Raw genomic sequence first — 14,087 nt, 5'->3', positions numbered from 1 at the left:
TTAAATATTCAAATGTCCTGAAGAGAATATTGAAAAATGAATATTAATACCCTGATCTTTCATTATTATTCTTTGAATACTTATATTCAGGGCTTTCATAATCAGGGCTTAGGTGAACCATGAATTTATATAAGCTCGTATTCAGACTTGCATGAAAATATTATTTTTTTCTCAATCCAAAAAAACGGGTACCCACAAGAAATAAATGATTCCACAGTAGTTAATGTTTTGAAAAATTCAAACCAAATCATAACACTTAAATAGAACTTGCAGGGGGGGTGGGGGGGGGGGGGGGGGGCTGTAGGTGTGCGTTTTTTTATTATTATTTAAATTTATAAAAATGTTAAAGGTATTAATTATTATCAACCATAATTGTACTGACTAACTTTTTCAGGAAATTTGTAATTATAATGTTATACTGTGCCCCTTTGTTTTTGGGGTTTCTATTTTTTCCTTTTTGTATTTGCTCAAGAGCTCCATTGGTGTACTCATTGAAAGTATTCAAGAATAATGTGTCATTCTGGTGACCTTAAGTTGAAGAACAGCTATAAAAGTACTGTTCCATTGCTTTGGAATTTTGTTTTATGAAAGATGTACATTATAATACATGTGGTTGCCATAACATCAGCAGTCTTCTAACTTATGTTATTGTTTATTAACACAGCTTTTATATTATGAGAATTTTAATTTAAAATTTGCTTTCATTTGCAGTACTTGATCATTAGCGATGGCGGGAGGAGTTGGATTTATACGAGTAAAACTACTCCAGGTGGAGAAAGGGAGTTCAATGGACTCTATAGCCCCTATGTTTGACCCTTATGTAGCTGTAAATGTGAAAGAGTCTGTACAGACACCAGGTAAGGAGTTAGATTTATACCAGTAAAACTACTCCAGGTGGGGAAAGGGAGTTCAATGGACTCGATAGCCTCCATGTTTGACCCTTATGTAGCTGTAAATGTGAAAGAGTCGGTACAGACACCAGGTAATGAAACGTCTCAAAATTAGAGTAGAAATTGAGTGGTATAACTGATATGGAGTTTTTTTTACCACTGAGTAAGTCACACTGAAGGTCACAGTACAAGAAGTATGGCTGATAGATTAGAGACAAAAGAACTCAAGGTCAAATATCAAAATCCATCAGGAAGATGCAATTCAAGGTTAAAAAAGAAAAAAAAAACATGAATAATCACAGGGAACCCATAAAATTCAGCTACCAGTGTGAGTGAGTAGGTAGTCACTCTTCCTCAACCCATGTTGTAACTTAATATACTAGACATGTAGATAAAAAAAAGCTACAATCCATCAATCTATGAATCCTTCTAGCATTAGTAACATACTTTCAAAAGCTACACCAAAATAGCATATTGTTTGGTAAACAATGTTCTATACAACAAGAATTCAGTGAATAACGTTCTAATATTATTTTCATGATTAATTCACAAGTAAGTGACCTATATATATATCCTAAAGATTCTACAACAGCATATCTCTCTACTATAACAGTTAAAGGCTTTTATCATGATGGATTAACTCATCAGAAAGAATCATTTTGACCTGAGTTAAGTGTAAGGAAAGTTAATCATACTCAAATGGGTCTCATCAAATTGATGATAAATTATTAAATACAAAAGCAAACAAAAGCTTCAATTGTGTTTACTGCTGTTTAATACTAGTTTGATGATGATGCCAGAAAATAATGTAATTAAACTACTGTATGATGTAAAAGGGTAATATGAGGGCAGCTACCTACCTGGTGCTAATGGCTGAGTGAGAGAACCTCAATGAACATTCTAAACACCTGTTTACACTTAGGTATAATTTTTTGTAACTAATCAAGTTTGGAACATCTTGTATGTCAAGCTAATGACTTAAGTGCTAATATTCTTAACCAAGGACACTTATTTTAATCATCTTGGCTGCCACTTAAGGGGGCTCGCAGGTCTAAATCAAATTTTTTAATTAACATAGGATTTCTCTATATTTTTCTATAAATGACCTTTATCTTATACTTAATACAAAAATGAAATAAAAAAATGGGGTCACCATTCATTTACCCTCACAATCTGCCTTCGAGAGAAGCATACATTTTTGTTAATGTCCTTTTCAACCGAATTTTTGTGACAAAAATGTCGGTTATTGAATTGGGGATGTACGGCGGGCGGCCGGGCGGCAATCAAATGTTGTCCATGCATTAACTCATGAACCGTTAAACCAAAGCTTTTAAAATTTTAATATGATGTTACTGACAACTAAATGAAGGTCAAGTTCAATAATGGCAATTTTGACTTTTACCGTTCAGGAGTTATGGTTCTTGAAAGATTGAAAAATGGAGTTTCCAGTCGTGTCCGTGCATTTACGCATGAACTGTTCTACCAAAGCTTCCCAAATTTTAATATATTGTTACTGATGACAAAATGGAGGTCAAGTTCAATAATGACGATTTTGACTTTTACTGTTCAGGAGTTATGGTTCTTGAAAGATTGAAAAATGGTGTTTCCAGTCGTGTCCGTGCATTTTCTCATAAACCATTCAACCAAAGCTTTTGAAATTTTTATATGCTGTTACTGATGACAAAATAGAGGTCAAGTTTAATAATGACGATTTTGACTTTTACCGTTCAGGAGTTATGGTTCTTGAAAGATCGTAAAATGGTGTTTCCATTCACGTTGTTGCATTTACTAATGAACCATTCAATCTAAGCTTTTCAAATTTTAATATGTTGATACTGACTACAAAATGGAGGTCAAATTTGATATTGACGATTTTCACTTTCAGCATTCATCAGTTATGGTTCTTGTGATATTGCCAGGACACAAATAAATGTTAATAAATCCGGTTTGCTGTCGTTGTGACAGCCTCTTGTTTTCTGTTGAACTAATTGGAGAAATAGCGGTAATATCGAAATAAAAAAAGAACTAAATTACAGAAATCTGGGGCCAACATGAATTGATTTTTTGGAATGATTTTTGTACCATATGATAAAGTAACAACTACTTAAGGTAATAAATAAAATTTGTAATGAAAAATTAAGGTTTAGTTTTTTTCTAAAAATCTCATACCTGCGAACCTCCTTAAGTCAAAGAAATAGGGATGCTTATCCGGCAGCTATTAGCAGTTTACATAAACTTTCATGATTCATATGGTAGGAGAGCTTGATAGTCCATATTAGGTATACAGGTGCTTTACAGTCCGAGGTTTCCTTCTGGCGTTAGCCAATTGTCATTGTCCCCATTCTGATGGTTCAGTGACCACTTAAAAAACTTTAAAAATATTGTGTTTATTAAAGAAATGTTTTAAAGTGTACATGTGGTTCGACAGTATTAATTTGACCATCGGCTGACCTCATATTCATGGTTCTTTGGTTAACTTTTAGATTTTGTAATTTAAAATTTTATAACTAGATCCATTTGCAGATACCTGTAAGAAGAAGTTCCACTTTATCTTTACATGTTAAATCAATGTGATGAATTGTTATTCATATGATTTATTTAAATTTTTTGCAAATTTATTTTAGGTCGAGGTATTCAGCAAGTTCAGAAAAAGCGCACAATTTATCCTGAATGGAATACATGTTTTGATGCTCATTTGTATGATGGCAGAGTTATCAACCTTGTTGTCATGGAGAAACCAAACAGATTTTTAGCAGAAATTACATTATCAGCAAAAGTATTGGCAGAAAAATGCACAGATGGAAATATAGCAACTGCCTGGGTAAGAAAAAAACCCAAACCATTAACAGCTATTATAGCTTTAAACACTGTCTTGATATATAAATCATTTTTGGTCAGTTCTGTAACTATCATTTATCTTGAAGCCAAATACTAACTATTTCAAAAGACATCTTTGCTGATTGCTTGGAATGACAAAGTGGTTTATTTTGATGCCTTCAATAGACTTTTTTTTTTTTTTTAGAAAACTGCATTTAGTTAGATCTGACAGGGTATTTGATTGTATAAATTTACCCAGTGCATAATTTAGGCTATAAGAAGCTTCTTGTTTTTTTTTTTTTTTTTTTTTTTTTTTTTTATAACATAACTAAGATAAAATATAAAAAAGACAGATAAAAGTACAGATTTTGAAAAAAACATCTATTCAGATTTTGTTTTAGTCATTGGATATGAAAGTATTCATATATGATTGATATGCATTCAGTTGTTATCGTTTGTTGCTGTTTTCACATATTTGGTTTTCCTTTCATTGTTTTGTACATTACGTAGGCTGTGAGTCTTTTCTTTTCAAACATTTTACATTTACAGTTTTGGGGTCTTTCATATAGCGTACAATGTGGTATGGGATTGGTTCATTGTTGAACGCTGTGCTGTGACCTATAGGTGTTAACTTCTACATTATTAGGTCTCAGGTGGTTAGTTGTCTCATTGGGAACCATACCACATCTCCTCATTTTTATACCTCCATGATTCAGTACCAATTAGATATAATTATGTCAATATTATATATTTTGAGACACACTTTTCCTTTGAAAAAAAATATCATTATGATTATATGTATTCATTACCTATAGCAGCTGTTATTATATGGGAAAACTGGAAGGTTGTCTGTTTTGTTGATATCTGATCATTTGATTAATTGCTACAAAGTTCTGTTACAATATATAATATAATTTGTATAAAGTGCAAAAATATCAGATCAAACTGTTCAGCTGGTCAGAAATGTAAGCTAACTGCTGTAGATGAGCCTCAGTCAAAGTGTGAAGTGATTTAATAAAGCACACTTATGATTTGAATACCACTTTAAAACTCTTATGAAAGTGTAGCCTTGTTACTTTATATATATTGTTTTTGTAATGAGTCTTAAAAGATGAGAGGACTGCTTATTTTTGAACTGCTATAAAAAATGTTTCAAGAAGGTTTCATACTATTTTTTTTAAACAGTTTTGTATGTACATAAGAATAAGAAGTCTATTTGAATTCAAACATGTAATTTTCATTTAATTGTACCCGTATGTGAAGTTACAATAAGATTGCATTAAGTTTTCATGTGGATAATCTAATATATTCTTATTTCCCTTTTAATTCATAAAAACATTTATTTTGAATATATATATGTGTTTTGAATTTCAATTTTAAGACTGCTTTCAAGCATTTAGAAATTTTTATTTTAGAGAGATACAAAAACTGCAGTTACAAAATTACTCTCTTACTTTTCAAATGCCACATTACAATAAACTGTACGTTTGTCCATTCTAAAATTGGTTTCCATTCTCGAACTTCAGATTGCCTCAACCAAATGGTATGAAACTCATACACAAAATTATTAACACAAAACACAGATTAAGCACTAATTTGGGTAGAGTTACTTTTACTGGTTTTTTTTAAGTTATGTCCCTTTATAAAGTTACATGCAAGGGGAATCATCATCTGTGTGCCATGGACACATTCCCCATTTATTTAAAGTTCAAGATTTCATTACAGCTATGTAGTGGAATTGAAGTCTTATAAGTTATGAAAGTATGAATTATTTTATCACTTTTAACAATGAAGACTAGTTCTTTGATACAACAGATGATTTGATTTGATGAAAACCAATTCGAATTTGGCCGGAATTTTGATTAAACTGCTATAAGTTGGACAGCAACACAAACAAGTCAGTGTATTGTAGGATCAATATTCATCTCATCCCGAAAAAAATCTGTCATCTAATAAAACAATTTCAAGACTTAAGTGTAGTGGATACAGGGTTAATTATCCCAGGAAATTAGGTTGACCTCAGCACATGGCCTCGGTAAAAATTATATTCTTGGTTCAATAAACCTTTGGATCCACCTTATCAAAATTCATTAATTTTGTAATGAATGTAGATCAACCATCCTTTTCATACTCTTTGTACAGTAACTTAAGGTTCTGGCTTACCAATGTAAAAGTCTGTAGTTGTATCAAGATTATACATAGTATCTCACTGGGGGTTGTCTTTTCCTATATAAAGGTATTCACAAACATGTCACTACTTTTTCAGAATGCAGAATATATCAGTAGAGTGCAATTTCATAAAAATTATATTATATAGGCTAGGGGTAGTCTTGTAGAAGTTTATTTGTCAATGAGTAAAACATGTTAATTTTCTGCTCAATATATAAATGGGTTATGATTTTTCCATGAAATATATGTAAAGTGTTGTAACTTGTTTGTTGTCTTATGGAAGGTTCCGTTGTCACATTGGTAATCATACCACATCTTTTTATTTTCATAGTGTTTCGCAAGAATGAATATATATGAAGGGGTGGTGTTTAAACCTTAGCCAAGATGTCTGTACCCATATTTGTATGTTTCTACATCTTAATTTCAAATCTTTATTTATGTTGTTGGATTGCTGTCTCATTGATTATACACCATTATATCCTCACATCTCCTTTATGTCATATTAGATAAATGTAAGCATTCATAAACTTGTTTTTGTACAAGCTTTTTATGACTTTTCTTGTCTTCTTTTTTTGTGGCATATATTTGATCTTTTAATTTTGAAAATAAAAGTAGACTTTGTTTGTCTTTGGGCGCTGTTTATTGTCTAGAATATAAATTAAATCTGGAATAATATTTTGCATTTTAATAAATATTATATACTCTAAGGAAGTGGCCTATTTGTTTGTCTCCTTGCTCTGATTATTGTCTAATTTGATCTTGATTAATATTTTGCATTTTATGAAATATTTTATACTTTTGAAAATATGATGCAAATTGCTGTTTATACAGTTCCTATATTTCATAGAGATAATCCAGGAAAGATTTCTAGAAATACATTACATAATTATAACCATCAGTTGGATTTTATGGATGAGATTAGTTGTCTGAAACACCACGATGAAGACAATACAAGGGTAATTTCTCCAGGGATTTATAATTACACTGAAATATGACAGTTTATTCAGTTTAGCTGAGGTTTTTTCTGATATTAGTTCTTCCAAAAAAGTTAGTACAGTTTATATAACGGAGATGACATTTAAATCAGTTGTAGAGAAATATCTGTCTCTGTATCTCTGTGGAGTTTCTATTAACACGTGCCTACGTCAGTGGTGCGATATCTGATCATTAATGCCATCTTATAAAGGGCATTCCTCTGGGTACTCTTAATCTCTGTTAGTTGATATTTCTGTAAACATCTGATGTTAAAAATCCCATTGGAGACGATCTTCTGTGGAATTTTCACTTTATTTCAATAGACTTGTTTTCTATCTAATCATGAGTCCTGCTAAAGAAATCTCTGTGAACCTCATTTAATAAAAAGTAGTCATCAATCTTGTTAAATTCTCTTTTCAGTTCAATATTGAATAGTTTTTTGCATGCAATGCTTCCTAACAGCTCATTAAAAATTGATTAATTTGTCACTTCTATATTTTAAATAATTCACACAAGGGAAGTAATTTCTTGGTAGTATCAGAATATGAAATACTTGAACAAGGAAGAAATTTATTAGTACTACTTGCAAACAAGGAAGGAATTTATTAGTAGTATCAGAATATGAAATACTTTAACAATGAAATAATTTATTAGTAGCATCAGAATATGAAATACATATACAAGGAAGTAATGAATTTATTGGTAGTAAAAATGTATCAGAATATAAACAAATAGATAGTAGATACATTGCATGTGTTTTTAACTCAATCCGAATGACAAACTTTACTGTTTTGTTTACTGAGACATTTCATCATTTTAGAACAAGATTTTAATTTTCTTTTTCCACCTAATACAATAACTGCTAATGGTAATTTAGTCAGTTGTCTAAATTTGTATCCTGCCCAATTTGAACCTGGTTTTGGCTCCCCATATTGATGTTTATTTATGGTTAAAAAATCTGTAGATTTTTACATGTCTCACTCCGAAACATTACCTATGTGTGGGCCCCTTTTTTCAAATTCTTGGATCTTCAACTGCAGATTGATGCCTTTTGAGTGCTATAGGAGGATTTAGCAGGTCAACATTTATTTCTTGTCTTTTTATACCCCCGCTTTAAAAAAGGGGGGGTATACTGTTTTACCTCTGTCTGTCAGTTCGTCCGTCCGTCCGTCCATCAGTCCGTCCGTCCGTCCGTCAGTCAGTCCGTCCCATGAAACTTTCGTCACATTTTTCTCAGGAACTACACATCCACCCTTTCTGTAATTTAGTATCTACATTTATATATGTCAGCCATACCGTGTGATGCGTTTTCAGATTCATCACTCGACAACTTCCTGTTTACCAAACACTTGTCTGATTTTACACATGATAGCCAAGTTGAAAATTTTCGTCACATTTTTCTCAGGAACTACAATACAAGGATTTCTGAAATTTGGTTTCAGGATTTATATAAGTCAGCTATACCGTGTGATGGGTTTTCAGATTCATCACTCGACAACTTCCTGTTTACCGAACACTTGTATGATTTTACACATGATAGCCAAGTTGAAAATTTTCGTCACATTTTTCTCAGGAACTACAATACAAAGATTTCTGAAATTTGGTTTCAGGATTTTTATAAGTCAGCTATACTGTGTGATGCGTTTTCAGATTCATCACTCGACAACTTCCTGTTTACCGAACACTTGTCTGATTTTACACATGATAGCCAAGTTGAAAATTTTCGTCACATTTTTCTCAGGAACTACAATACAAGGATTTCTGAAATTTGGTTTCAGGATTTTTATAAGTCAGCTATACCGTGTGATGCGTTTTCAGATTCATCACTCGACAACGTCCTGTTTACCGAACACTTGTATGATTTTACACATGATAGCCAAGTTCAAAATTTTCGTCACATTTTTCTCAGGAACTACAATACAAGGATTTCTGAAATTTGGTTTCAGGATTTTTATAAGTCAGCTATACCGTGTGATGCGTTTTCAGATTCATCACTCGACAGCTTCCTGTTTACCGAACACTTGCATATTTTTACACTATAAATATTATCCACTTGCGGCGGGGGTATCATCAGTGAGCAGTAGCTCGCAGTTTCACTTGTTTTACCTGTGATACATATTGAATCAGCTACAATTCTCAGTGAGTAAATACCACCCTATCTTATATTCTACAGTCAATTCTAAGATTAATATAGCATAAGAGATGATTCCAAACAATAAAAACGTTTCTTAGATAATAGAGGAGTTTTAAAGATTACTTATAATAGATGGGTGCTCCAGTTAATGTTTTCTTCTGACAGGAAATATCAATGATCTAATTAGATTAATGATGGAATACACTTAATGTGTATTAAATTTGATGAAGATTGATGAATTGTAATTTATTCTTTATTCTTCAGTGTAATACACTTTAATATGTTTAAGATGCTACTTGTAATAAAATATGTAGAACTGATGTTATAAGAAACAAAAGCTATTGCCATATACTGAACAAACCAGTGCTGTCAGTTGACCATTTTTGACACCAAACTAAAACCTCTAAAACCCATCCAAATTCATGAACACTTTTGCCTTATAAACTTGTAGTAATAAAAGTTTGTAATTCAATTTTGCTAAAACCTTGATGGTCTCTTCAAAGCATGCCTGCTCTAGTGATGAAAATAACATCCTAGGCTTGGACAAATTAAAGACTTGAAAATTGGTATATATTGCTTTTCTGAGAAGAAGTTCAAGTAATTAAAGAGCAAGACTTGACTGATCAGAGTCATCCTTGTTTGTGACTTCTACCTTGTGAATCAGCATGTTTAAAATTCAGCCCAGCTCGTCGAACTAGTAGACAATTACAAAACAGAGTACATATTCATATCTCATTTTAAAACATGGTCTCATCCTGAGTTGCATGTACTATTTGCCACTGAATGTTAAAGACAAATTTATCTATCCAGCTTTCCAGGTATCGATCCAATTTTTGTGTGTTGGAAAATAGGATCCTTTGGTTAAATTAAAAAAACACCAACATTATCAAAGACTTTCAATTTTTTTTTTCAGAAGATGCATACATAAGTCCCCCTTTCTAATTAATTTTATTTGATATCAAAATTAATTTGAAAATCATAAACTGATCATTAAAGGCATCTTGTTAATATGCTATAAATCTATGAATAATTGTCTAATTAAGTATTATTTATAATTTACAAACATCTAATTTTAATAAAGCACCTGTTAGACACATGTTCATATGCCTAAAATCTTAATAAATATGTGTAACTTATGCATACATTCAAATTTAACCAGTTTTTAGTGAAGTGCACTTGGTGCCTCACATATCTGGTATACCTATTTCTTACAGTAAAAGAAGCAAAATAAGAAAAGGCGTATCTGTAAAAAATACCTACCAGATTATCACATAGTTAATGATATGGTTTACATAGTAAAATGGATCGACAACCCTATGAAGTAATTAGTGAAGTTGTTTTTCAGATAAATGATTTCTACAGCAAGTATCACAATCTGGAAAATAATCATTGATAAATAACTTGCTTAGGATTATTTATTTTTTGTCTAAACACACATCATGCACATGTAGCATTTCTCAGCTCATTGTAATCATGCTGACACCAGTTTCCTGCTAGGTACATTCTCACCAGTGTACCAGATATAGGTACCTTTCATGTATATGTCTTAATTACATGATGATTACTATGGCAATGAAGCTTTAAATTGCATCACATGCGGTAGTTCTGTTTCTTTTTGTATATCATTTACACTTTCTTATTACAAATTTTAGAGTTATAAAGTGTCTGAAATTTTTGTATAGTATATAGATTTGTTCCTTCCTTACAGCTAGCAATAGTTTATTAGACCTATGTCTTTGAAGCCAAAAGTTTGGAATATACCAAACAAACCTGTTGAACTAAACACTTACCACATACACTGTATTCATTTGAATTTAGTCTAGAAGTTCTTCTTAAATTCACAGTGAGTCTTGCTAAGTTAATAGGATAAATATATAAATGGGTAAATGGGACACAAACATTAGCAATAAGTTGTGCACTAATGTCTGAGATATTTGTGCTATGTATAGAATAGTTCTGTTTACATACTGAAAACAGTATGGCATTAATTTGTATTGTCATTTAGTTATGTCACTTTCTTAAAATGCTGTTTATTGTTGGGATATGTTGTTTTTTTGGCCAATTAATGTGAATTTTGTTCTTTATTTTTATTACAGTTAGATTTGAAACCATCAGGAAGATTACAGATACAAGTCAGATTTTTCTCAGAACAAGAAGGTAGGTACAGTGGATGCAGTGGTGGATCCAGAACTTTTTGTAAGGGGGACCAGCTGTCTGACCTAAGGGGGGGGGGGGGCCTGCTCCAGTCACACTTCAGTGACTCCCTGTATAATCAACCAGATTTTTCCAATGAAAGTAGGGGCCCGGGCCCCCAATGCCCCCCTGAATCCGCCTATGGGATACCACTTCCTAAGAAATACCACTTTCTAAAAATTACCACTCCCTAAGAATTACCACTTCTTTAAAAAATACCACTTCCTAAGAAATATCACAATTATCCAGAGACCAATGGACAAGTTAACAGGTATAAGACCACAGCATACCAAATTTTGAAACACTTCAAAAGGGAAAAACATCTGCCTGATTCATGTTAAAATGGATAAACAATAAATAAATATTGCAGACAGCAACAAACAACAAACACTGGATTATCCACTCTTGACTTGGAACAGACACATATTGAATATGGAAAGGTTAAACATGTTTGATTGTGCTGAACCCTCCCCTAACTTTGGACAGTGGTATTAACCCTTTAACCCCCAATCCTGCCTGTAGGCGTGATGGCGACAACCATTATTTGATGGCCCGTATGACCCTCCATGCTTTTTTTGAACTGCCCCAACTGAACTGTCATGATAGCAGGGGCTTCAACCAAGCTGTTCATGGTCCATCAACTCTTCTCAGATGTCTGTTCATGAAAATTTGGCACTTTGAAAGCCGTTTAAGAGTTCAAAATCGGAAAAACATGAAAAGTAGCCAAAATCAGGTGGGGGTGGGCATCTTTTGATGGCCACTACGTAACTGGAAGTGACTGTTGGTAAAAACTATTATCATATATGCATGCATAGGTGGTATAGGAACACAACGAGGTATAAAATGGCCAATAGGAATCTAGTCTGTAAAATCTAGGTCACCGTTTTGTCAAAAATCCATAAAAACGGACATTTAGGCAGACCTGACTTGACAATAATAATTCCCAAGCAAGACACTGAAGTCCAATATACTCCCAGCTAGCATGAATGGACTACTGTAACTATAGGGTAATACTTGAATGACAAAAAAACACAGTCTTGTCAGTGTTCACCTCTCAAGGTCGTTTTGAAATCGGAAAATAGACGGAAAATTACCATTTTTCACTGGGGGTGGTTTCAAACCCACAAGAAAATATTGAAAAAATGCCTGATTTTCCAAAAATGTCTTGGGGGCGAATGAGTTAAAGCACAACACAAGAGCACACAGAAAATCAGTTGAAAAAGGCAAGTTGGCACGATTTACTATGAAAAACAACAAAAAGACAAAAAAACACGTATGTATGTACCAGTCCAAGAGTACTTGCAGTTACTGAAAGTTAGTTGAGTGCCAATTCCAACTAATAGATTAACCATATTTTCCTTGACTAAAATACACATCTGTACACAACAACTGCATATTTACTTTAAGAAATTATGAACAGTCTTGAGAAAAGCATGACCTTGTGCAATGACAAAATATAAGTGGGGACAGGATATAGGACCACACATATTGATAACTGTATAACATAACATATCTAGTTATGATTTATTTTTTAAAAACAAATCAATTAGGGAACCTCATAGACAATATTCAAAGGTCACATGATTACAAGGTGATCATGGTGATAGTAACCATAGATAATCACTAGACTACATGCCTAAGACTTGGGACTGGCATATCAAGAAACTGACACACTAAAACATGTTTACAGTGACCTATAGTTGTTAACTTCTGTATCATTAGCTCTCTGGTGGAGAGTTGTCTCAATGGAAAAAACAGTTGAGAAGTGGCTGAACTCGTAAGATCGGTACTAATAAAACAACAAAAGCAAATGCAAAATATGAAAGGACACAGTCACAAATTACTGCCCTTAGACTTTTAACAGTTACTGGAAGGAAGTCTGCAGCTCTATTTTCTATTTCAACTAATAAATAGAACAGATTGAAATATCAATCAGTATTCTCCAATTTATTTACAAATCCTTGTTTAGAGTATATGGCAAGCCAAAGTGGACAAAAAGAGCTATTTTCTAATATTAGAAAATCATTTTTTAATATTAGAAAATGATTTTCTAATATTAGAAAATGATTTTCTAATATTAGAAAATGATTTTCTAATATTAAAAAATCATTTTCTAATATTAAAAAAGAAAAAGTCTATTTATTAATATTAAAAAATGATTTTCTAATATTAAAAAAGGATTTCTTGATATTAAAAAATGAATTTCTAATATTAAAAAATCATTTATTAATATTAGAAAATCATTTTTTAATATTAGAAATTCATTTTCTAATATTAGAAATTCATTTTCTAATATTAGAAAATCAAAAGTAATTTCTTATATTAGAAATTCATTTTCTAATATTAATAAATGATTTTTTAATATTAACAAAGCATTTTCTAATATTAAAAAGTATCTTATTTTTTAATATTAGAAAATGCTTTTTTAATATTAGAAAATGATTTTCTAATATTAGAAAATGATTTTCTAATATTAGAAAATGCTTTTTTAATATTAATGTTTTTTTTAATATTAGAAAATGATTTTCTGATATTAGAAAATCATTTTCTAATATTAAAAAAGCATTTTCTAATATTAAAAAATAAGGTACTTTTTAATATTAGAAAATGCTTTTTTAATATTAAAAAATCATTTATTAATATTAGAAAATCATTTTCTAATATTAGAATATCATTTTTTAATATTAGAAAATAGCTCTTTTTGTCCACTTTGGCTTGCCATAAGAGTAAGCACATCATAAGCAGTCTGGGAAATCGTGACCTTGTGCAATGGAAACAGAAATGTCAATTCCATCTCATAATTTGTTTGCTTTATTCGTTTGTACAAATTTGGATATATCCTTAGGGGTTTGTTTATAAACTTATGATTTATTTGCCATCACTTGTAACAGTAAACAGATACTATTCAC

The 14,087-nt window shown here is 31.6% G+C and overlaps 1 protein-coding gene across 8 annotated transcripts in view; it reads left to right on the top strand.

Annotated features, from left to right (window-relative positions):
* LOC139527444 (protein kinase C delta type-like) overlaps window positions 1-14,087 on the top strand; it is a 76,288-nt gene that overhangs the window by 32,405 nt on the left and 29,796 nt on the right. For 7 of the 8 annotated variants that reach the window (XM_071322943.1, XM_071322912.1, XM_071322934.1 and 4 more), the window contains 3 exons: window positions 712-857; window positions 3,515-3,711; window positions 11,082-11,142. In XM_071322943.1, the coding sequence (XP_071179044.1) occupies window positions 728-857; window positions 3,515-3,711; window positions 11,082-11,142 (388 nt within the window). In that variant the 5' untranslated portion in view covers window positions 712-727. The other variant, XM_071322968.1, reaches the window with a different exon arrangement.

The sequence above is a fragment of the Mytilus edulis genome, chromosome 1, assembly GCF_963676685.1.
Source record: "Mytilus edulis chromosome 1, xbMytEdul2.2, whole genome shotgun sequence".
Lineage (NCBI taxonomy): Eukaryota > Metazoa > Mollusca > Bivalvia > Mytilida > Mytilidae > Mytilus > Mytilus edulis.
This window is presented reverse-complemented; position numbering and strand designations above follow the sequence as displayed.